This window comes from Eublepharis macularius, chromosome 8 (genome assembly GCF_028583425.1).
Source record: "Eublepharis macularius isolate TG4126 chromosome 8, MPM_Emac_v1.0, whole genome shotgun sequence".
Taxonomy (NCBI): Eukaryota; Metazoa; Chordata; class Lepidosauria; order Squamata; family Eublepharidae; genus Eublepharis; species Eublepharis macularius.
Window position 1 is genome coordinate 41,207,722 of NC_072797.1, and position 26,476 is coordinate 41,234,197.

The window sequence follows — 26,476 nt, forward strand, 5'->3', positions numbered from 1 at the left end:
CTCCAAAAGTGGCAAGCGAGAGCTCGCCTCTGTCCCACTCCACCCGCGAGCGGAAAGTGAAACTTTGTTGCACAGCACATGGCTATTTATAAAGCCTGGGTCTGCTACGCAGGAGGGCTGTGTTTGGCCGTAAGAGCTGCCTCTCAGGCTTTGCAGGGATGAGATTCAAGTGCCCACGGCTACAGAAGAACACCCCCTTCCCCCACCCTCCCCCTTCTTCTCCCAAATGGATGAGACAGGTGCGCGCTTTTCTGGCTGCTCCATGGTTGGAAGGAAGCCCTGCTGATCAAGGAAAGCTGGGCTTCTGTTTGCGTTTCCAGGGCGACAGAAGGAGGGCAAACAGCTCCGGCATTCCCCAGGCTCCATTTCCACGGGGCTCCGTTCCCTCGGGTACAGATGGCTGGCGCAAGACTGTCTGCAGACTGCAATCCCGAACGTAAACCAATCGATCCGATCGAGACCCGATAGAGCACCCCACCCAACTGCTGAACCGGGAGCTGTGGACAGAACCTATCAGCCTGGTCCCGATGGCTCAAACGCCAAAATCGGGGCAATTTTCAGACCGTAATTCCGATCGTGCCCATGTCTATTCATGAGTTTCTTCATGCCAGTGCAGTTCAGCTGAGGAGAGCTAAATCGTCAGCATACCAGAAGCATTGGTAGAGGCTGATTTGCTAAATATGGCACATGAGTATTTTTTTGCAAATTTGGGAAGAAGTTGTTTATATATAAGTTGAATAAGTGTGGAGCACACATCTTTGCCATACAGCTTTTTGATTCTTATTGATCTTAGAGATGAATTCATGTTAAAAAAATTTAACTATAAAACTTTTCCAGTATGTAAGTTCTTAATCAGGGCCAATAGCGGCGTAAGAATAGAGGTAGAATTCAACTTTTCCCATAAACAAGTATGGGATACCGAATCAAAAGGTGCTCAAAGATCAACAAAGGCAGTGAATATAGAATACCCATTAGATTTGATGTATTTATTAACAAGGGCTGATAGAATCAGGCAATGTTATATACTAGTTCAACTGGAAGGAAGTCATACCCAAGAGTCTTTCCAGTATTAATTTGTTTAATTATAGCTAGAACTTCTTTTGGGGACAGTGGAGGCCAATCAGGTAGCTGCGAGATGTTAATTCTAAAAGGAGAGGTAGAACCTCCCTCAGTATCTTTAAACATTTCTTCAAAATAGCATTCCCAGATAGGCACTATCAGATACTAAGTTGTCACCTCACTGAAAAGATCTTAAGTTCTTGCCAAATGGCCCCCTTGTTTTTCTCTCTTAGTAATTTACAAAGTCCTGAATGACCAGCTTCTGATCGCTCCCTTTTTTCACAAGGTTTTATGACTTTTCAGAAGGCAGAATAACCTTCTTTCTAAAGTTCCAGACTTCCTCCAAATAGCATTAGCTTTTTAAAGTTCTAACTTATATTGTTGACAGTCATGGTCAGCTATTTTTTGCCAGTGTTCTATATGTCTCAATTGTCTTTGTTAAAGCAGAAGGCCAACCAATTGATCTAACTTTCCGCCAGGCCTGCAAGACGGAGATGTTCCGCCAGGCATTTTGTGGGGGCTAGGCTGTCCTCTCACCGGCCATACCACTGAAGACCTTCCACCACCCATGCAGGAAAATGCTATATTTTAATATTTTATACCCACCAATTTTAATTGTTTTGATATAATGTTTTAATGTTTTTATAATGTTTTTACTGTTTTAAACTGTTGTTAAACCGCCCTGAGTCCGTCTGACGAGGAGGGTGGTCTAGAAATGTGATTAAATAAATAAATAACGTTTCAGTAGAATTTTCTATACTATCAGATTGAAGTATAGAATTTCATAATACTTTAGCTTCTTTGGACTCCAGTATTCTCTGGTAGTCTCTAGCCACCTGAGAATTCCACTTTTTACGAATTATAACAGTTGTAATTTTATTTCTTTAAAACTTGAAAGGGATATCAGAATAAAGAGAGAGCTGAAGTGGATAATGGTCGCTAGCAAGCAAGTACCTAATTGAGAATTTCCTTACCAAATCTACATTATATTTTCAAATCATAAAGTAGTCTATTATACTCGCTCCTTTATATGAACAATATGTAAACTCTCCATCCGAGTCAAATAGAGGGTCACCATTTAGAATTCTAAAGCCTAAATTGGCCACAAAATGAGATAAGCTGGATGGAGAGCTCTAATAAATTGGGTTCTTTAACAGTCCATACATCAGGTTTGCTGGTGACACTACTGTTGTTACCAATCCTTGCGTTAAAGTCGTCAGCAAGTATAAATATTGCATCAGGGTGATTTGATTGCAAATTTAATATATAACATTCTAATATATCCCATTGATCATCTATTTCTTCTTGTGTAACTTGAGGAGGGAGATATAAGTTAACCAGAATTATCCAGTTTTTTGTTGACTACTGTCTGAATTGCAATAGCAATGTTATCAGGAGCAAAAGAAATTAACTTTTGTTGAGTAAATTTCTGAGAAACTCGTGTGGTTATACCTCCATTAGAGCATCCTTTAGTTCTCAACGCAGTTACAAAATAGGAGTTGAAACCTGTTAGAGGTATATCTCCTAAAGCCCATGTTTCCTGGATCATCAAACAATTAAATTTCTGAAAATAAGGTAGTTACCAAATCCTGAAGGGTTCTCTCAAGCCCGCAGCATTCTAGCTAAATGCTGGGCCATGTTCAAAGGGTTTCTCTAGCTGATCAATTCTTAAAAATCATAATCTTCTCTTGCAACTGCAACATTTGAAAATCTAGCTTTGAGGTTAGTGGAGCAGACTGAACTAGTTTAGATTAAATCTCCTTTTGGTTTGGTTGCAGGGTTGTTAGCAATACTGAGGGTTGAGTATTAATTGTCCGTGGTACTTTTAAAATATTAACTGAAGGGTCCACTGTGGGATTTTCTGAAGACGAATGGCTCTTTTTATTGTATTTGTTTTTCCCAGCCTCAACTGTTGTTGAGAAATTGCTAGAAGGTATTGGTTGCTTGTCCCTATTTGTTTGATCCAACTACAATAATTTAGTTTTGAGTAACACTGGTTTCAATACCAGGGAATCTTGCTCCACCTGTAGATATATGTCCGTTGATCCTAGTGAGTCTCTATCAATTAAATCTGAGGTTGAAGATAATCCCAGAATATTTGGAAATATTATCTTTTATGGAACACTTGTCTGGACTTTCCTGCTGAGAGTGTTTCTCTGAAGATGATACAGTATAGGGATAGTTTAGACTGAGAGGCCGCCTTTGATTATCTTTAAAGATCCAGGTAGGGAAAACCCCATACTTGGCAAGGAGCTCTTTAGCATCTAAGATTTTTCTAGGAAGATTGTCAGGATGAAAAATAATATCCTTTCATTCTTTGGAGAACCAGGCAGGAAATAAGTTGAAACAAGATCAATTGATCTTGTTGGCAGACCTAATAAATAGCTTAGACAGTTCCCAGCTCTCTACTTGGTTCTCCAGAAGAGAGATCTGTTATTGTATGTAAAGATATATACTAAAAATTTATTAGGTTCCAAGGAGAGATCCATTGTAGAAATATAGATTTGTGGAAAGAATTTACAGTTTTGCCAGTATCTAAATTGGATATAGCTGTTTTAGTTAAAATACAGGGTTTCATAGTTTCTTTTGAATACACAGATTGTAAGGCATTTAGCTTCTTACTCATTATCTTTAATGTGCTAATATATTTTGAAAAGTTTCTATAATCAGTTGACACATTGCATTCATTTAACCAGGATGCATTATTTAAGCAAAGACTAACTTCCGTTCCTTGGGATTTAGTATTAGAGCTCAAGGGAGAATTTCGTTCTGAGGACATTTACTTACAAACATCAGGTAAGTCAGTTTGTGTTGCCTGTGTTTTAAATGTTAGGATAGATTGTGGTTCGTCCATATTTTCATAATATAATTAATAAAAGAATCTTAAGTTTTCTTCCATTGTTGTGAATCAGTAATTATCTTTTATTGATTAGAGGTTTCATTGATGGCTTCAAAAATAGGAATGTCAGAGATCAATATATCGAATTTATTAGAGTGGGGAGGAAACATGGATTCAAGTCTTCTTTGCTTTGTTGTTGTCTCAGCTGGCATCTCCCTGCTTGGTCTTTCACGGCCCATTCTATTTTATTTCAGGTTAAAATTTAATCAGTTGTCTCCTACTTAAAATACCAATTATAAATAAATCATATATAAAATAATACAATTAAAATGCGTATAAAAACTCAACCAGCTATAGTCACTCCTCACCAGGGAAGACAATAAAACTCAATAAAACTCAGTAAAATAGTAAAAGTTAAAAATCTTACTGCTGAAGGAGCTTTTAGGATTCTAGTTTTTAGGTTTAACTCCTAAAGCTCATCTGACGTCAAACACAAAGGCTCTGCTTAACCTCCCTGTAATGATTTCAAGAAATGGGTGCATGTGTCTTTAAATGTTTGGTGAGATAGGTGAAGAGTGGGGGGTGAAAGAGAGAGATGAGTGAGTGATATGATTGGTTGGTGACAGAGTGGGCGGAGTGAAGGCGGTTTTCAGACTGAGGAAGAGAAAAGGTTCAGTTAGGGCAAGAGAGGCGAGCTGTGTGCAGCCTGAGTGTGTTCATGTATTTGTGAGGGAAAGGCAACCTGAGTGGAAGCCTGAACTGAATGTGTCTGTGAGACTATATATTCATTCTGTTTGAAGCAGGCAAACTGTGTGTGCGCCTGAGAGAGAAAGAACTGAGAGTGAGAAGAAAGCAGGCTAGCTGTGTGCTGTCTGAGGAGTTCTCTGTGAGAGAAATATAGAGCCTAGAGAAAGAGGCTAACTGTGTGTGAAGCCTTACAAGAGATCTGTGTGAATGAGTTTGGATGAAGCAACTAGAAGAAGAACGACTTTTATGTAACCAATACGCTTCTTAAAAAAAATAAACTTTGTTTTGTTATATCCCAGAGTTATCTCCCATTCCTATCCTCAGGGCCACATAGAACCACGAAGGAGCCTGACGCTCAAACACGTTACAAAAGGGAAAATTTAAATAAAACATTTTGGAATAATATATTCCTGGTGGCAGCAAACTACCCAGAGGGTGTGAAGGGAAAGATTAAAGCAAAATCCACCCTAATGAAAGTGAAGATCATAACACTCCCTCCTTCAGGAGTCAACACTCTATTTAAAATTTTAAAATGGCCAGCTGATTAAAAAGCCAGCAGATCAACCTTCTCCCTAGCCCATTTTCCCAAAAAGCAATCTCTTCACATTCCAAACAAAATAGAATAAAATAAAATGAAATAAATAAATCAAAACAGCTCCTCCTCAAGTAAATTGGCTCTGATTAGGCACCAATTAGACAATAATAGTAAAACGTAAACCAGCATGCATACTGTTAAGCTATTAGGAAAGCAAAAGTGAAATGAAACCAAAATAAAAACCAAGTCACTTTCCAACCTTCTAACAAGCCTCTGAATTTTTAAAAATATATTTTATTTCCACAACCATTCCCTTGCTTTCCTTATATAAATAAACGGGGCAGTGGAGGGAGAACTGGAGCTAAATCTATGTAGCTATATAGCTACATTGAAATGATAAGAGCTACAAAACATAAAGATAAGGAAACTCAGAAGAAAATAGGGAGAAAGAGGGGGAGAAACAATGTTTAAAAGCCCCTAGAAGTTAAAATTGGAAGCCTTTGAGCAGAGCACAGCTAGGAGTGTCCTATGCTACCAAATCCATAAAGTGCTTTTAAAGATACCTTCCCTACATATGTTGTAAGAAAATTCCAACTCTCAAAAAAGCTTGCCTGGGAAACCGCTTTTCCTGTTTTTACATGGCCATGCTGCAGAAATGAGTGGCTATGGCTATTTGGAACAGAGCAACTATATCACAACTCTGTTCCACTGTTAGTAGTGGTAATCCTGTTTATGTATAAGAGAGAGATGTCAGAAAATGTAAGTATAGTATTGATGGAATTCTTTGAAACTGCTGATGAACTAAATGCACAGTTAACAGTTTGTACTGCTTATCACTTAAGTTCTCATTAATTTGATGTCACTAACTTTTGCTCATGTCTAGACACCTAAATTTTTTACAGTGTTAACCTAGTTAGTTCAAGGTCCCCAACCTTTTTCAGTCTATGGGCATGATAGGATGGTGGATGCAACCATAAAATGGCTGCCATGGGATGTGAGGCCAACTACAAAATGTCAGGAAGTGGTTATGCATAATTCTGATAGTAGCTCTTCAACATTTCAGGCAGAAGCTCTTTTTGATGGGATTCCTTGTACCATTAACATATTGTTTAGAAATATTTTCTTGCATACACACAAAATAAGTATACATATTGAACTGGCTAAGGTGCTCTGATCTGGCAGCATCTGTTTTCATCTTGAAGGCATCTAACACACATAAGCAAAAGGAAAAAAACGCTTTGTCCCCATTACCTGATCCCAACCATTTTTAACCTGCACTGTTACTACTAACAATGGCAGTTGATGCTGAAGAGCTGGTGAGAGTCTTTGTGCATATGTAAAGTAAGAGGGGCATAAGATTTTGAACGTACTTGGAACAAAACATAAATGATTTTTGGAAAAGCACATTACTGTAATAAGGTGGTCAACTTCTACCTGAATTATAAAAATATTAAAACTGGGAAGATCTGATGACTTCTATTGAAGTCCTCTCTGACCCCACCCCCTTTCTATAAACACTTGGTGGGTGCTATGTTGGAGACTCTTGACTTAGTATATTACGTCACATACAGTATAGGTAAAGGTAATTACATGGCTACAGTTAACATTCTTTTAAAAATTTCTTTTTAAATTACTGTTGATTTTTCATATCCAGCAGAGTTCAGGGCCAATTCAGTGAGATAAGCATGCTGTAAATACAGTATTTTAATTCATTGAAATCAATAAACTGGAGTAACTCTGCTTAGTATTTCACTGTAAATCTGCTAAGATTACTGCTATAACTCCAGTTCACGGGTACAGCTTCATTTTGCAAATTCTTTTTTGCAGCTGTTATGGAAAACAAGTTTATGCCATTTCATCCTTGCCTTTACAGGTTCTAAAATGAAAAAATAGCAATTCCATGGTTCAAATGATCATAACCACATGGGGAATCTCTGTGCGCCCACATACCCATAAACTTTCTTTGTGGAGCCCCATATGTACAGCTGTATTCCAAATAGCAACAAAACCAAGACTTTAAAAAAATAAACTAAGTTTCAGTAAAATAATGCCAGACAAGCATTGGATTATGGATTTCTACCTTGAATAATTTACAAAAAATGAAGTTTTATATTGCTATAGCCTAATTTTCGAAAAATAAAATCGGTCAATTGCATGAAAGTATAAACTATATAGCAATTAAAAATGGGGCTCCTCTTTCAAGAAGCCATGCTCAGGGATTTGCTTGCAAGATATTCTGCATCTGGGAATCTCTCCAGACTTGCAACATTTCCTGGGTTTTTTCCCGAATCAGGAGAAACATGTACTGCCAAACCACAAGTGTCTCTTGTATGACTCTGATGTTCTGTCTTCCTATGCTTTTGCCCTAATAGTACTGTCTGATCCTTGGGAAAGCATAAGATGGCAGGCATCCTGATTTGTAATATATGTTCCTAGAATTAAGATCACAGGGGTCCTCATGACTGTCCCATCAACTAAAGAAACTCACCTGGTGGGTACATGAGAGAGGACCTTTTCAATGGCAGTCTCATGATTATGGAAAACATGCCCAAGGAAATGCAACTGCCCCCATCACTATTGATCTTCAGTAGGCAGCTAAAGACGTTTTGACTTCTTTTAATGAACTTTGTTCTTATATTACTGGCAATCCTAAACTGTTGTTGTTTTTAAATTTGTTTTTATCTGTGATTTTTAAAGAAATTTATACTGTAAGCCACCTTGACTTCCAGCATGGTAGAAAGGCAGCTAACAAATGTTTTAAATAAATAAGATAATGCTACTACTGAAAGCTGTGGAATCTTAATGCATCTTAGGAGGTGGTCTAAGATAAGACACTTCTACTCATGTAGCTCACTTATTTTCTAGAGTTAGATTAATGGCCTTGCACTCTAAACTTTCTTGTGGAATCTTAATCGTGCTATAGTGATAATTAGGGGTGTGCATAACAAAAACATGAGCCAAAAATACACCCGGAAACAGCTGTTTTGTTTTGTTAAAACAGCTTCCAGAATGCTGAACCAAATCTGGGAAACTAAATTGTAATGAATGACTCCCACCAAAAAGTTTGTGTTTCATTTCATACCTTGCAGCAGCAGGCAGACACTCGGCTCACATTGCAAGGCAGCATCTTATTTTCCTGAACAGCATTCACCAATCTGATCCCATGGGAGGAGAGCCCTTATGTTATTAATTAAATCTGTTGGCAGGAAGGGGAAATGAGTCCAAATGGCCTTAAGTGCATCTTCCCCCTCTGTCACTACTTGAGAAATGGCATTGTCTCCTTTCCTACCAATTGGGTCCTTGCAAGTGGAAGCCCCTCCCTGCCTATCAGTTTTGGAAAAGTTTGTAAGGGAGACTTCGGTCATAGGCTGCAATTTGGAAGATACTTCCCTGGGAATAAGCACTATTGAATAACATGGGACTTGCATCTGAGTAGGCCTGCTAGGGGTGCATCTTGGTTTGCTTTGCAGCACTACCCAAGCACTGGTCTGTCTCTTTGCTGCCATCAGGGCACTGTGAGGAAAAGTGGCGGCCGGAGGAAGGGTGGTTAATGGTCTTTTCGATCAAACTTAATAAAAGCCCTGGCAAATTTTAATCATATACTGCAATTCTAAAAACTCTTCCTTTGGAGTAAGCACAAGGATATATGTCACCAAAGGTGGTAATTTATTGGCACTATAGAAAAAGACCAGAGTCAGGAATGGCCCAGTTGGAAAAAAGCAGTAATGGTATTATAGTTGGTTTGGATCCAAAAATGAAATAGAATTTTTTTCACTGCGCGCCCCTAGTAATCATCTGTATTTGAATAACATGTATCTAACAAGTGACATGAATAAAAATGGCTAACATAAGTATTCGTAGGATTTTTTTTCTTTTCAAGGATTTTCTTTCTAAACAGACCTTGTGACAGTCATGATATTTAAAACAACTTTCTATGTATATAGGTTAGTATTCTAATTTCTGGCTTAATTTTCTTGATTATATATTGTAGAATTTTTCAGGTGCTGTTTCTTAGATGACATGGTTTTAAATTATGTTTTGAACTATAAAATCTACCAAAGAAAATGAAGTTGGTCAACTTGGTATAATTCACTGTTAAAAATTTGTAGGTTTTTTTGTAGTCCATTGAAGTATCTCCTTTATGATGAATTTTAATTGTCTAAATTGGCTTTATTTCTTTTTTTCCCCAACAGCCCCATGATTTTGATGAGTGCAGATTTGACATTAGTGTAAATGACAGTGTTTGGTACCTGCGGGCTCAAGATCCAGATCATAGACAACAATGGATAGATGCAATTGAACAGCACAAGGTATGGCTTCTGTTCCTTAGTAATTAATAATGGTACATGATTATAGACAGGCCTCCAGGGTACTGTTTAACAGCTTTAGCAATATTTCTTATGAAAAGCAGGTGGTAATGAGCTCAAGCACGTAATCGTGCCTATATCTGTTTCACATTCTGTTATACAAATGAAAGAAATAAAAATTTGTAAAAGATTTTGCTCTTGACAAATGCTATAGAAATTATAAACCATAATGAGAGGCTAGGATATATCAGGAATAGAGATGGGCACAATCCAAAAAAAATTACCGATCCAGCTGATCGTGGATCGGCCCCGGTGACGATCCCAACTAGACGATCCACACCGATCATCTCCCGTTCCCGAACCGTGGATCATGGAGGCCAAAGCGGGATGCACTGCTATTCCCAGCTATGTGGGAAGGTGGGTGTTGGCAGTGGCCACCAGGCCCGGCAGGTCTGGGGAGACGGCGACGAGCTGCCTCCCCTCAGGGGGCAGGGGGTCTGGCTGCTCGTCGGTGGCACCCCCCATGTGCCCACCCACCAGGCCAAAAAGGAGCACGCTGGCGAGAAAAGAACGGTGGGTGATGCCAGCGGCATCTATGTTTGTGTTTGGCCGTCTGTGTTTGGCCATCAGAGCTGCCTATCAGGGTTTGCAGGGATGAGATTGGAGTGCCCATGGCTACAGAACACCCCCTTCCCCCTCCCTCCTCAGGGTGTCTTCTCCCAACTAGTGACTGCTTTGCTGCTCCGTGGTTGGAAGGAAGCCCTGCTGATCAAGGAAAGCTGGGCTTCCATTCGGGTTTCCAGGGCGACAGAAGGAGGGGAAACACAGCTCAGGCATTCCCCTGGCTCCGTTGCCCCGGGAATAGATTACTGGTGCCTGAGTGTCTGGCTTCCCAATCCGAGCACGATCCAGCCCCGATCCAGCCCCCTCCCAATCGCTGGATTGTTGGCTGTGGCCGATCACAATCCGCTGAGTCACGATCGCGCGATCGCCATTAATGTGGGTTTTTTTGGATCGTAATGCGGATCGTGCCCATCTCTAATCAGGAATGTACACGTGGCTAAAGGTAATAAAGCTATACTGTACAGAATAATTCAGGAGGGCACTTGATTTCTTTTAATCTGTAAGGAAAACATCTTATTGCTTACGGATGGTGAACCAGCTATGCCGTTTTCCTAGGATCAAAACACGATCCTCATGCTTTAACAATCTCCTGTTTAGACTACTGTGTGGGTTATTTTTTTTAAGCTAAGTATCTTTACTGCATCTCCAGGGGATTTGGATAACAAGATATAGAGCTGGCTATGATCTGCATAATGTCAGCATCCAATTCCGTAAGCTTTATATAGAGGTTGAATAACATGAGGGATAAGACCACCTTGTGGAACTCCATAAGATAATTCCCACATTGAAGTTAGCTGGTCTCCTTTTGAGTCAATCCATCAAGAACGATTTAAACCAGGCCAAGGCACATCCCCTAATACCTCCTTCTACTTCCAAGCACCTCAACAGGATAACATAGTCTACTGTGTCAAAGGCTGCTGATAGATCCAGGAAGAGCAACAATAAAGCATTGCCTTTGTCTGCATTCAGGCAGAGGTCATCAGCTAGAGCTACCAGAGCCATCTCCATCCCATAGTTTGATCTAAAACCAGACTGAAAAGGTCTAAAGCACATGAGCCTTTGCCCAGAAAGGACAGGTGGGAGACTAGGCAATAAATGGCTACATCATTTTTGTCTGAAGATAGTTTTTTAAATAGTGGGAGATGACTGCCTCTTTGAGAGGCTGAAGGAAGGTGCCCTGAGTTAGTGACTGATTCATGATAGACATCAAAAGCTCCTTTATGTGGTCTTTACAAGATTTTAGCGGCTAGGATGGACAAAGATCCAGCGAACAAGGAGAGGCCTTCGCAGATGTCGCTGTGACTGGGTCAAAATGTTTCAGAAAGACCAGAGTGTTAAGTATTATATTTGCCTCATATATATTCCAGGTGGCATCCACATCAGCGCATATTCAAGCTGTTTTATCAACTATTTTATTAGCAAAAAACTTTGCAAAGATGTTGCAGCTGGTTCTTGAACCAGTGCAGGTTCATATTTAGGAGGTCAAAAGTTACTGAGATACCTTAAACGGTTAGGATGGACAAGAACCAGCTGATGCAATGGTTGCAGAAAAGTAATGTTTCTTTGCTGCTGTCACCACTGCATCATAAGTCTTCCAGTGGGTTCTGTAGCATGCTCTATAACATGAGTTTTCCACAGTGTATTTCCAGATGTCTTCCAGTTCTCTTTAGATTACCCAGCTCTTTATTGAACCATGGAGCTATTTTCTGCTGCAAGGGAGGGAGGGGTTGATGAGGAACAATCTTATCAATAGCTTCAAGGAGCTTCAGATTCCCTGCTTCCGTTAAAGTCCCAATAGAGCATGTGTTTGGAATTCGAAAATCTCCCAGCATATTTTGGAATCTAGAAAGATCCATGTGCCATTTTAGCTGGGCCTCCCAGTTTGTAGGATATCAGGGCCATATTCACCCTTGACTTCACCAGATAATCCATGGTTCAGGGTGAATCTCCAACTGTGAAAGAAGACCTTCCTGTAAGTAAGTTGTCAGTTTAGGCCAGGATTTTTCTAAGAATTGCTGGACTTTTGTTCAGTGGTGTGTTTGCCTAACTCAGGTTCCAGCCTACCTCAGAAATGTGCTGGCTTGGCTGATTCTAACACCTGCGCGCCAGTCTCGGTTCCCTAGAAATTCAACCTTGAGAGACTGGCTCTCAGAATTTCAGTCTACACTCCCCAGTTTTCACACAACTGGAAATGCTAATTAGGTGCTGGACCCTAATTGGCTCTTGGTTGGTAGGGTGATGTTTGGAGTCCTAAAAAGATAACTTCCCAGCTCACCTTGGTCCCTTTTCTAAATTTTATTCCTTCGCCATCATGTTAGAGAGAAGCTACATGCTCCACTCTCCTTGGCACTTCAACATGCCTTGTGCAGCCTGGCATGGAAAAGTACTCCTGTGCTAAATGAACCAGTGAGAAACAAACAGCTAAGAAAGCTATTTAGAGATGCAATGGTAGCAAGCTTTAAATGTTTTTAAGCTAGCAATAAAGAGGTTATTCGTTTTATATTGCCTGAATTTGAGTGCTTATGCTCAGCAACATTCTGTAAATTAATAAACTGAAGTGTTATTTAAGACTGAGTCTGGATTCATGAAGTATACGTGGGTTCAACCCTCAGGGAGATCCCAGAGACTGAAGAGTCTCACAAAACAAATGGACAGGAACTTCCCTTCTGCCTGAGGTCTGGAGTGGCTGTGGTCAGTGCCCAGAAATAGGAGTTGGGGTTTCCTGGTTTGTGAGCTTCCCTCAGAGCCTTGGAGCAAAAGACTATGTCTAAGATGTGGCCCTTTTCATGAGTGGGGCCTGTCACTATTTGAGAGAGGCCTAGGGCTGCCAAGTCCTGGGTTGGCCCTGACATGGAACATTCAGCATGGATGCTGAAGTCACCCAGAACTATCAGTTTAGGTGTCTCCAACACCGTGTCTGAGAGCACCTCTGCCAATTCAGAAATGGTGCTTACTGGGGAACTAGGTGGCTGGTAGACAAGCAGAATATCCAATCTATTCTTAGTTTCCAATGTAAGGAGCATACAGTCAATGCCAACTGTAGTTTGTACTGGGAGTCTCTGGAAGTTGAAAATCTCACAGGACAACAGCAGCATAGCTTCCCCTGCCGGCTGTGCCAGGTTGGTAGAGGACTACAGTGGAGGGGTTAGCTGATACAGGGGCACTATGTCATTTTTTCCCCAACCTTGTCACAGTTATTGAAGCCAGGTCAAGTCTTTCTTCCTGCAACAACAGTCTGCCTGGCAGATTTGTGCATAACCTATCTGGCAGTGTGTAGCATTAGAGAGAAAGTGAGAGAAGAGGGCCTTGCATCATCAGCTCTTGGGATGCTACAGAGGTATTGAAATGCAACATCCTAGCACTCCCACCTCCAAAATGTAACTGATCTGCAAGCACAACTCATTCAGTTCTATCAGATATGTCCATACACTAATAGCTAAGTCATGGGTTTCTCTGTAGTAGGTGCACTTCTCTGGAATAGCCTACCAGAGCGGATGCAGAGGGTGCCTTCATTGGCTACATTTAGGAAGGCATGCAAAACAGTTCTATTTCAGAGGTCATAAACTATTTCAGCATATTTGATTGTGTTGTTTTTAATCTGTATATTTTTAATGAGTTTTTATTTTGTTAATCGACTCTTATGTCCTTGCAGCATATCATGCTGTCAGCTACTTTGAGTCTAAGGAAATGAGGCAAGATATAAATACCTTAAATAAATTACTGAATATGGAATAAAATCACAGAAATATGCCCATCTTACCTACAAATTAAATAAAAGACTATTTCACCATACCATTTTCTGTGCTCTTTGGACAAAAAATAGAAATTCAATAATTTTTGCCTGTTAAAATTGTGTGAAGAGAATTCTAATAAGTATGCACTTTTTAAAAAAAATGTATGTTTATAAATATTTCTGTCAGTTTGAAATATTTCACGTTGGAAAGGTGGTTCTTCAAAACCGTAAATCGATTTTTGCATGCTGTATAGGATCTTGGTCAGCAGGGCAAGTCCAACAATGTATCAAGACCTCTCTTGAATTTCAGAAGATTTTGAAATGCAGCTTGTGATACGGCCTGGATTTATGCCATTCAGAGGCAGTGTTGGCGAGAGAATAAGTTTCACTAGGCATACTCAAGGTCTTAGTGTGGCTAGAGTTCCTATTTGGATACTTGCTCATGATTATACTAAGTACTGCTATAGGCTTTTCTGCTTTAGTGAAGGGTAGTGTTGAGCAACAAATATCATTGTTGCATGAATAAGAAGCACCGTTTAAAATGGTCTTCTAATGAATGTCATCCTGTGCTGGCATAACTGGATTATCAAGTATAAAATATAATCTGAAAGGACATGCTAAGATACTTCTAGCACTTCCACAGGTCCTTGTTGCAGTTCTGGGGGATGCTGCATTTTTTTAGTGCAAGCTGGTATGGTGTAGTGGTTAGAGTGTTGAACTAGGATCTTGGAGACCCAGGTTATATTACTTGCTCTGCCATAAGAGTTTGCTGGGTGACTTTGAGCCAGTTGCACACACTCTGCCTAACCTACCTCATAAGATCGTTGTGTGGATAAGTAAGTAAATTGTATGCTGGTTTGCATAGTTAAGTAGAATTGTGTATTCTGGCAAGACTTCTTGTACATAAATGATCAAGAAGCTAGGTAACTTGGTGGTAAATCTTTCAGCTAAGTGCCGCTGTTAGGGCTTTGCCACAGCTCTTGACACTGCTTTTAAAGCGCATCTTGCAAAGTGCAAAAAGGCTTGGCCAATTATCCATATATATGATTGTGTGAACCACTCCCAAGTAACCGTTCCAAGTAAGTGAACTCCTGTCTCAGACTCTTGAGTGGGAGGAGGTGTGATCTTGATTTCTCTGCAATGCCACGAGGCATTGGATGAACTTGTGTATAGATGGTGAAAACTGGCAGCTGTTTCCAAGATGTAATACATGTCCCTATACTCAAGCAGTTCTGTTTACACTAAGTTTCTTCCATATATTCTTGAATGCAGAAAAAAATAATGGAAATAATTTAGCTGCCAGCTTTGTATGTGTGAACCAGTCCTTATTCTTCTCAATTGATTCTTGGTGTGAGAAGCCTTGTGGAGTAGAGTCATATGAAGAGCTTTCAGGTTTTCTGCTTTGGTTTGTTAAGAAAAACCTGATTAAAAAGATACCGTCATCCATGCAGATGCATATAGAGTAATCAGAACTTTTCTACTTGTTTATGATCTCTGTAAATATTATAGAAAAAAGTAACAGGGTCAATACTTCATTTTTTATCTTTGTCCTAAGATGAAATTGGCTGCTTATACAGCATTACTGGAAAACATTAACTCAAATACCTTTGTTATTACTGATTCAGTTGATTGTGACCTTTATTGTGTCCCTTGAGGGATAATGTGCATGTTGTGTATGTATTCTAATACATTCAACAATTACTTACTGCTCTTTAAAAAAGCAAAGCTCTTTGGAAAAGGAGAATTTGGAATGGAGCTGCAGCAGGATGGAAGGAGTGTTTTCTCCCATTCCGGATTCCCCCACCTACCAAACAGCTGTCTCTACCCCATAGAGTTTCAAATGTGTTTCAAACAGGCTCAGCCAGAAAAGGTGGAGCAAAGCTGCTGAGTAAGACAAGCAGGAAAAGAGTTAAATGTTCCGGCTTATCTGCTCTAAATTCTCTCTCCTGAAAGGACTTTGTTTCTTTAAAGGGAATCGTAACACATGAGTGCATTATAGTTTTTAGCCCCTTGAAGGTGTGTTGTAAGGGGAGTGGGGGCTTTAGTGCATGTATCCTATGAGAAATAATTAGTTTTCTCTGCGGATCTATCCCAGTTGTTGATACTTGTACTTCTGAGTTTCTAGCTTGTGTTGAAATAAGTACATCATTGTTATAGAAGCACCTAACACTGGCTGAAACAGTATCTGTGTTTAAAGGAGCTGAGCAATTGAAATACTTTGTCTATCCTTGGACTTTGAATTGAGGCAGGTAACTTTCTGAAGATACTGTGTTCAGTATGTGTGCTTGGTTTCTTTTTAGTGTTTTGTATTTAAGGTATTCTAAATCTGTGCCTAGAAAACCTGAACTTGACAAATAAAGCATATTTTAAATTTTTATTTATAATTTAGCCTGTTGAAATATCCTATATGGTATATGGCATAAACACACAAAATAGTAAATTGAGTATAAACATTTGGTATGTCTAATTCTGCGTTCACTATTTATATATACGAGCAAACATCTATAAAAGGCACAGAATTGCTCGTACCCGATTCATTTGCTTCTGAAATTTTAACAGGAAGCTTTCTTGAAAGCCTGTTCACAATCTCACAGACCTTTTAAAAAAATTCTCGGACTGCAGTCACATTTTCTATGCCTGCATTATGTGGTTACAAAATAAACTGCGAGGAACCTCAATTATTTTGAGAAAAGAGAGACCAATTAGTTGATTTCATGTTTTTACGACCACTATCATTGTTTTCTTCAAGTTTTTTTTCCTTAGCATTTGTAATGTCTCTTAAACTCATAGGGTTTAATGTGTAATTTTTAGGCCTGAAACAGTCTTCAAAAACAAAATCTTAATTGCGAATGTGATAAAAGATTTTGGCTTAAGAAACCTGAAACAGTACAGGATTTGCTGCTGAAGGCAAACGTTGGTAAACCTCTAATCATTTAAAATTAGGTTACCTTGAAAACATTAAGTACAGAATAACTGGCATGTAATAGAAGCAGGATAAAGGTTACTGTTGGACTTTGACCAATAGTAACCCCAAGCAGGTCTTAAACTTTTTAGTTGCCTCCATCTAGTGGTCACTAATGTTTGTTGCATGTAATCCCTGACAGGTTCTTTCACTAAGATGATGATGATAAATAATAACTAAGTAATAATAATAAATAACTGTGCTTATATACTGCTGTTCTAGACAGATTAGTACCTTACTCGAAGCAGTGAACAAATTGCATTATCCCCATAATAAAGCCAGGGAGCTGAGGCTGAGAGAACTGGCTTATCTAAGGCCACCAACTGAGCTCGTGGCAGTGATGGGATTTGAACCACCAGAGTGCAGATTTGCATCTGAACCACTTAACCACTTGTAGTTCTGTCATCAAGGGTAAGGTCTAAACAGACAAATATGCCTGATTTTGATAGCAAAAACTTCTCATTTGTTCCTATGTAGAAGAATGACCATATACTAAGTAAAGTATAGGGTTGTATGTAAGGTGAACTGTATTCTAAAAGTATGCAGTAAACCAAAGAGTATTTTTATTTTTTTATTTACTGCTCTGAGTGGGTACTAGTTTGTCTAGAAGGGTGATACATAAGCACAGTTATTATTATTGTACTGCTGTACAAATACTGTTGTATTTGTACTGTTTTCTGTATTGCTTTTTATATAGATCTATGTGGTGTTATCATATAATGTATGGTGTATTCTTTGTTGTTAGCCTCCTTGAGCCCATTTGTGGGGAAGGCAGGGTATAAATCTAAATAAATAAATAAATGTGATCTACGGCTGGGGCATTCAATAAACAAAGCAATAAGGCATGCTAATGTAAATTTGCAGCAATTTGAAAATGAAAAGAAATTTGATACAGATCTGAAAAAAATGCTGAAACAGAGCATACGTGGCTAATCATAATATATTAAGCACAGAAACTACCTAGTAGGAACATACTTCACAGATGTGCACAGTAGTATAGTCTATAATCCCTATCCCTCTGGTAAACAGTAGTATAGTCTACAATCCCTGTCCCTTAACCAATGCCTCTCTTTGAACCATTTCATTATAGTACTTTTTAAAAAATGATGTGGTACGTTCTAGACCTTCAAGTACAATACCAATGTATTTAGTCACTTTGCTTGAGAGGCTGCTTTTCATTTTCCTTCATAAGACAATTAAGGTTTCCTGTAGCATGGCTGTAGTATTTTCCTTTTGTGTTATGCACGGGTGGGGTACTCAGTCAGGTTCCCATGGCCTAATGAGTAGCACTTGGCAAAGACTTTTCATTGAGAACAGAATACTGGCACAACAGCTTAACTGCACAGCTCCGCTCAATAAGGTTAAACTATGATATTCAGCTACCAGAAAGGGAACCAGACTATTCTATTCCAGACCAGCTAGTTGCACTAAAATATATTCACACCCAACAAAGGCTAGGAAAATTCACAGTCACTTGTAGCCCCATAATTCAAATTCTTGATCTCAAGGATTGATACCTACAAATTCTAACTTCATAAGTAGCTTGTCAGCTGACTGGAACTTTGCAGGTGTTTGATAGCCTTTTCTGTTTTTATCAGAAGAGTATCTGGAGCAAGTCTTTGAGAACACTGTGAGAACGAAATCCATTGTAGTGAAGGAGAAACTTGATGGCACCTTGGTAAAAAATTAGAATACAGAAATGTAGTGTCTGGATGAGTTTTGTATGAGAGCAGTGTGTTGTAGTGGTTAGAGTGTTGAACAAGGACTTGGGAGACCCAGGTTCGAATCTCCACCCTGCCATGGAAGCTCACTGGGTGAACTTGGATGAATCGCATACTCTGAACCTAATTTAACTCACAGGGTTGTTGTGTGGATGAAGTGGAGAAAAGAATGATATAAGCTGCTTTGGATCCCCACTGGAAAGAAAGGCAGGGTATAAATGAAATACAATTTTGTGTGTGATCTTGTGGTATAGATGGAGCAAAACTTTCGTCCACGCACCCACTAACATCCTAGACCCTTTGTATAATACTTTGGGTGTCACTCCCACCCCATCCCTACAACTCTTAACTCATTTAGAGAGTTTCTGATAGTGAACTCTTTTCTTTGGTTTTTGTGCTTTTCAGTACTACAGCAACAAATACAAACTGGTCCCAACCAACAGTTCCTCCTAGTAGTTCAACAGTGAGTCATGTAAATTAAATTTTGTTCTGCACCTATCTCTGAAAACTCACACAGGCCCTCCTTCCCTGTCTAAATAGCTTATAGTTTAGGTAAAGCACTAAGAAACTAGTGTTGCATGTCTAGTTGTTTTAGGATTTATATTCTACTTTTCTCCTCAGCATAATACATCATAAGACATCATTCTTCTCTCCTTCTGATATATAAATATCTGCAGTGTGATATTTGCAACACATTTCAAAGAAGTAAATAAAACAATATTTTATTTAAATAACTGTGCTAATAGTACCTTGGCCTAAAAATAGAAACAATTTTCAAATTTGGTATTAAATTGTCATTAGTTGTTTATTGTGGTTTCTAATCTATCCTCCTATTCTCCTACTCTATCAAACCTTTTTGATGCATGTTGCCTAGATCATGGCAGTCACCTGCCTTATCTTTCATCAGTTTTTGATATGATAAATGATATATTTTTGTTGGTAGTAGATAGTAAGAGACGTAAACTTCCCAGAAATTTTAAAACTAGTGGAGGATTGGATGGTCTGTTTTTAAAGGAAGGGAATTTCAGCAACATAGAAATAAATGCAATAGAACCTTGTTCTTCCTATCTTTGGTGGGGTCCAGTTCACCCTGGCTGATACAGGGTGAGCCTAGGGGTTATACTGGATCCAGCACTGCTACTAGAAAAGCAAGTAAATGCAGCAGCAAAAAAAGACTTTCTCCCAACTTAGACTAGTCTAGAAGATAGCCCGCTACCTCAACATGGCTAATCTGGCCACCTGGATTAATACATTAGTACCATCAAGACTAGACCACTGTATTTCACTCTACGTAAGTCTACTCTCAAAGTCAATTCAGAGATGCCAGCTGGTACTAAAAGCTAGATGAAGGATGCCTATCACTCCCATTCTGTAGTTAATCCATTGGCTACCCATCAGTTACCGGGCTCAATTCAAAGTAATGACTCTATATTCAAAGCCCTGCATGGCCTAGAGCCCTCATATCTGTGAAACAGCCTCCATCCCTATGTTCTGCCAGGGCAGCTTCATTCATCTGAACAGGGCCTTCTGCAGATACCACTATGCAGTTGGGCTAAATCAACAACTGCCCATACACACGCTTTCTCTATGGTAGCCCCCACCTTGTGGAATGGCCTGCTCGAGGAGTTCAGGAAAGCTCCCACTCTCTTGGCGAGGAGTTCAGGAAAGCTCCCACTCTCTTGGCTTTCCACACAGTATGAAAGACTGAATTATTCAGGAGGGCCTTTTACTCAGATTATAGGGCTGTGTCGTAAGTAGTAGCTCAGAGAGATACTTCGGTAAGGGACAAGGACTATAGACTAGGCTATTGGGTATTGTCTGCTGATATATATATACGTTCCTACTGGATAATTTGACATTGCTAAAGATGTAAATTTAATTACTTTTGCTTTAAATTCAGAAAGGTTTCATCTGTGTTCAGCTGCAGCAACAATACCCTACTGTATCTATTTTCATTGAATATCCTAACTGTAGGTCATGTTGTATTTTTGCTTTGTGTTCATATTGTATTTGCTTGCAGTATGTAATCCACTTTAGATCTCAGTGATAAAGATGGACTGTAAATAAATATTAATCAGGGCTATATCCTGTGATCCGTGGGTGTAAGGATCATAGATCTTTCCCATGTTCCTCTCTTCCCAGCAACAGTTTCTGATCTCAGGGACATTGATTCCCAGGGTTGTAGGACTCTTATGGATTAACAGATGCAGGTCAGAAAACTGAGGAAGGAGAAGGAGTGAAATCAGCCTCTCTACTTTCTTCTCTTGGTTCAATTGGCAGAAGAAGTGGGAGGGTTGAACCCTTTCCCCCGTGCAGCCCTTTGACCCACATAGCTGAAGATGATAATGTTTTTTTCTTTTTATTTCACAGAATATCAACCCTACCATTCTGCTTTCACAAGGGACACCAAGGCAGCTAATAAATTAAAACATACATAATAAAATCACATTTTAAAACGATTGAAACCAACTTTAAAAGCCCAACATCATTAAAACAAATAAAACCAGAGTTAAAATATTTAAAATATTTCAATTTTTCTGCATTTCTTCTAATTCCAATAAATCCAATTGTTTTTTTAATTGCTTCTCTTATCACCAGTAATGTTATACTTGTTCCAGTATGTTCAGTTTTGGCATAATGTCCTTTATATTGTCTTGCCTTTTTTTTCTGTAGCTATAACCAATAAAGTTCCTCATATATAATAAGCCTTGCTAGTTTCCCATATTGTTGTCGAATTAATATCAATATCATTCAACTTGAAATATTCTGTCAATTGTATTACTTCCTCTTGTAACAATAGAGTATCATTTTTTAAAACTAATTTTTATTCAAATTCAAACATTTTTACGTACAAATAAGTACAATTGCTTTTAATACATTGGAAGTAAAGCTTAACCCAAACCATATACAAAAATCTGATATATTAACAGTGTGTGATATATCTAGCATAGAATTGACTTTTTTAGATAGCAAATTAGCATTGTGAATTAAGATTGGAAAATAAGGTTGGAGGAGGTTTTCCTATATTTTTTATAATTGTACGTTTTATTGTTTGCTGCTAGATTTCAATATCTATGAGTGATAGAGCATTCAGTACCTCCTCTATAAATTCTAATTGGTTGGAGTTAGGAGCGTAGACTGATGCTAGTGTGTATAATTAATCTTCTATGTACCCTTCAACAAAAATAAATCTTCCTCTGGGATCTTTTTTTTAAAAATGTTTTTATTTTTAATATCTAACATAAAAAACTACAAAGAACTACAAAAATATAAAGGGGAAGAGAGGGGAAAAAAGGGAAGGGGGGAGTGGGAAAAGGGAAAGGGCAACACATAAACAACAAACACTACACTACATGTCTTGTATTCCCTTCATGCTGTAATTTTTCTTAAAAGTTAACTTTCTAATATGCTATCAGATTGGTAGATTTTATACAATACAAACTATATTCAGGATCAGACTTTCTTCCCCCCCCCCCCCTGCGTCTCGGTCTCAGCTCTCTCTGCACGGCTGGAGCAGCTGCGCCCGCTCTCTCTTCCCCCCCACTTTCCCCTTCAGATTTTGAACTTTTTTCCTGCTGAAACTCCTGATGGTTGAGCAAAAAGTCTGTCAGCTGTGCTTCTGATGTAATCTTGTAAATTTGATCCTTATATCCAAACCAAACACCTTCTGGAAACAACCATTTATATTTTACATCACATTTCCTCAAGGAAGCCGCAAGTCCTTTATACTTGAATCTTCTTTTACGAGCCAAAAATGGAACATCTTTCAATATTTTAACCTTGGTGCCCAAATAATCCAAGTCCACATTGTACGAATTATATAAAATGGTGTCCCGAGTCTTCTTAGATGAAAAGTCAATAATAATCTCGCGAGGCAGCTGACGCTTCATTACATACTTTGAAGATGTCCGCCGGACTTCCAAAATATCGCTTTTTAACTCTTCTTTAGTTGCCTTTGCGAATGGCGCCAAAAGTCCAGACACCAGATCTTTCAGATTTTCACCTTGCTCCTCTTTTACATTCTGAAGACGCAGTACCATTTGGGCACGGTCTACTTGCAATCCTATTATTTGATTCTCCAAAAGCTTCACTTCCTTACTTGCTGCTTTCATGAGTACTGCGTTCTCGTGCGCAGACTGCTCTGCTCCGGTCGCTGTTTCTTTAATGGTTTTCACTTCGCTTTCCACTGAATCAACCTTTTGCCCCATTTCATTTAATTTCGCCACAAAGGGCTGCACAGCATCGAAGATGCTCTCCTCACCATCTCTTCCAGGGTTTCCCCCTTCCCCTGTAACGTCGCCATCACCGATTTACTTATTGCTGGGCTCTGCTTTCTCGTCGCCATCTTAGGGGGGGCGCCAACTAAGTTCCGAAACTCCGTGAAGGGGAAGAAATCCGCTCCTTCTTAGCTTCAGCTCCCACCAATCCTTTGCATACGCTTAGAAGTCAGAAGGGATTCGCTTACTTACAGGTTTTCACCTTAAATCTGCTTATTGCCGTTCTCCATGGCCCGGCAGCACGCGAGGCGCTGCGCAAGTCTGCCGGCCTCCGTTGGAGCAAACGGGCAATTTACCCTGCATTGCTTCCAGAGGGTTCTTCCCGCGGCACCCCGGACCCTGACTCCCTCACTGGGAGTCCTGGGGGTTAACCCTCACGGGTCAACCGCCCGGTCAGGCTGCTCGGACGTTTCCTCCCGGACCTGTGGAGAGGAGCGTCCGACATGGCCGGGAAAACAAAACTGAATCCTTCCTCTGGGATCTTTTAGTGATGTTTTGTGTATAAATCTGATATTTTGAGCTATTATTACTGCGACACCTCTTGCTTTGGATGTTCCTTTGGCGTGGAACTGGTGTTGAATCCACTTCACGTTTAGTTCGTTTAGTTCGAGTGTAGATGGATCTCTTGTAATAGGGCAATATCCGAATTTAGTTTTGCTAAATTAGCTAGAACTCTCTTCCTTTTGATTAAGTTGTTAATTCCTTGAATGTTATGAGATACTATATTTAATTTTGCTTGGGATTGCATTTCTTCTGTCTTGGTTTACAATAAAGCATAAGATTTGTTTCTTTCAGATTTATTTTATTTTTTGGTTTTACCTCCTTTCTCCTTCTTGATTCACAATGTTTTTAAAAAATGAAATAGTTCAACTATAGGTTATATAGGTTTCTTTTCCTTTTATAAATCTTAGTTACAAAACAAATATGATATAATCTTCCTTTTTTAACTTTAACAATCAACTATCAACAGTAAAAAACCCAGTAAAACTCTTCTTATCAAATATATTTCTTGACTGGCAGTACTTCACTTAGGGCTTAAGTTTTAAAATGAATAAAATAATGTTTGGTAGCTTAATGCTCAAAATAATGTTTGGTAGCTTAATGCTCATAAGTGAAATAAACAGTCATATATTTTAAGTTTGTAGTGTTAGACTTTGTGTGGTAATTAACAGATGAACTTAAGAAATTTTCACTGCTACTTTTTTCAATGCTATGTAAAGCATTTCTTAGTGTTTTTTATTCCTGTTTCCTCTTTCCCCCCCTCCCCCTTTTGTGTGTTTTGTTATCTGCTTTTTTTAATGTTATTTGAACTTTATTTGCTTCTTAATATTCTCTATCCTCACCTTTCCCCCTTTTCCTAATATTAATCTTTTCTTTTTAAAATTTTTGTATATATTGTGTTTAAATGATTAACATCCTCCTGTTTGTATACCCCTCCCCCCACTCACCACCCTAAACTCTTCCCCTTTAAGTTCTGAATAAATGAACTATAATTACTTTAACCGAAGATATAACAGCTCACTTAACTGGTGGGTATACACCACACACGAGTTATTGGCTTCATGCCAATACTTTAGAGCTGTAAATAAAGAAAAGGAGCAAACAGTGGGAGATCCATTCTCTCCCCCAGTAATCCCAGAAGCTATTTAAAAATAGGATAACTTAAACCATAACTGTTCTTTGCTACTGTTATTGTCTCTGATTGGGTTTAACCAGTCCAGTCAGCTGGGTTAACTTAGTTGAAACAAACAGAGATCTTACTTCCCTTATGTGGAGACAGGAATTGTTCAATTTTCTTTTTTGTGCAGTCTTGTCGAAGTCCATCAGCTTCTCTATGTTGAGGTTCTGAAGAAGCGTTGTTCCTGATTCTGAATCTGTGGCATAATAGGGTTTCTCGAGTTTAGTATAGTTCACCCATCTGTATGGAATGTTTGCTAGCCTTAGGACCTCTGTTGTCATTTTAAGCTCTTTCCTTTTGCTAAGGACCTTGCTAGGCAAAGCTGTAAAAACACAAATGGGTGTTCCTTTAAATAAAATCGATCTTTTGCTCCTTGCCACCTCCAGTATTTTCCTTCGGGTTCTCCAATCTGGGAACTCTGCTACTATATCTCATGGGTTGTTCCTTTTGGCTTGTGTTTGTGATCCTACTTGAAATGCCTTTGTTATTACTGGAGCGGCCCCATCCTCCAGTTGAAGCGTCTTCCCTAGTCACACTGCCAAAAAGGTCAGTAGATCCTCGTTGGTTGTTAACATCTCCTCCAGGCCCCTAAATTTAAGATTCCGCTGCCGTGCTGTTATTTCTAAGTTGAGGATTCTTTATTGAAGGTTAGAGTTATTTTTCTGGAGACCTTGTACTTCGTTTTATACCGTAATACCCAGATCTAAAGCGCACTCAGCTTTTTGAGTCATTTAGTTTAAGTCCAGTTTAATTTCAGCTAGTTGTTCAGTGAGTGGCTGTATTAAAGAGGCCATTTGATTTAAGATGTTAAGTTCCATTTTAGCCAGTTGTGATGCTGAGGCTGGATCTCAGCAGGTGTCCATCGCCGACAATTCCAACGCCACACCCCCAATAATAATTTAATTGCTATCTTCTTTACTTCTTAATTGCATTCTGCCAGATTAATTCTATTGGGTAACAATTACATTTTTAAGAACCAACAAACTCTCCAAAACTCCCCAAAACCAGTTCCCCAGAAACACAACACAGAAAGATCTGCACAACAACTATAGCAGAACAACCATATAACCAGAACCAGTAGAAGGCAAAAAGATAATCTTTTAAAATCAGAACTCTGAAAATCTCCCATCCCAAAAGCATAATCGTTTTAAAAATTAACATGCAAAGCTGTTAAATTCTTAAACAAGAGAACTCAACACCACAAGCTTTTAAAATCCTTTTGAAATCAGCATAATACAAAACCCAAGGAAAACTATTTTTAAAAGAACAAGAAAAGGAGAAGAGGCTTCCTCCCTTACAAAAAAACCCCAACACTGGGTACGTTTTGAAACAAATTCCATCAGTCTTGAACACTGTCTTTCTTCTCAGGCAGGCAGCAGGCAAAGCCAAAGCATAGCAGCAGCTCTGAAAACACGCTAAAAACTCCAGCTCTGAAATGGAGTCAAACTGTAAGCAAGCCTACTTTTATCCTCTTTTGCCCAAGCTCAGGGCCATGGAGGAATATGAGAATCATCATGGTTGGGTGGACAGACCAAGTGCTCCCACTGTCATTTGATCCTGTTTCCTAAGACCGTTGCCTCACTCCCTCTTCTCTTCCATTGCCAGGGACTGAGAAACTGAAGAAAAACAAGCTAAAAACCTTAAAATGGAGGGCCCAAGTATTCCTGAAAATTTCCAGAAATTTTAGAATCCCAAACATTATTTCAGCTGACTGAGATATACCTGAAAAAATACCAATACAGTACTTTGCAGGTGTCTTTTCTGGCCTGGAAATATCCAGATGCTTATCCCTAGCAACAGCTCCTCTGTTTTGAGAGAAAGGGAAAGCACTTGTTTGCTGATGGAAGAAAAGAAGCACAGACACACTAAGAGAGTCAAACAGCTTCCCATGATGTTGCCTTCTAGGTCTCTGCTCTCATACTCCACCAGGTATTTTAGTGCAGTCTTTAAATACAGATCCAGAGGAGTTAGCCGTGTTAGTCTGTAGTAGCAAA

The 26,476-nt window shown here is 39.1% G+C and overlaps 1 protein-coding gene across 3 annotated transcripts in view; it reads left to right on the forward strand.

The window, feature by feature from the left end:
• CERT1 (ceramide transporter 1) overlaps nucleotides 1–26,476 on the forward strand; it is a 121,615-nt gene that overhangs the window by 33,035 nt on the left and 62,104 nt on the right. For all 3 annotated transcript variants that reach the window (XM_054986229.1, XM_054986228.1, XM_054986230.1), the window contains exon 3: nucleotides 9,374–9,490. In XM_054986229.1, coding sequence (XP_054842204.1) covers nucleotides 9,374–9,490 — 117 coding nt within the window. The remainder of the gene's footprint in view (nucleotides 1–9,373; nucleotides 9,491–26,476) is intronic.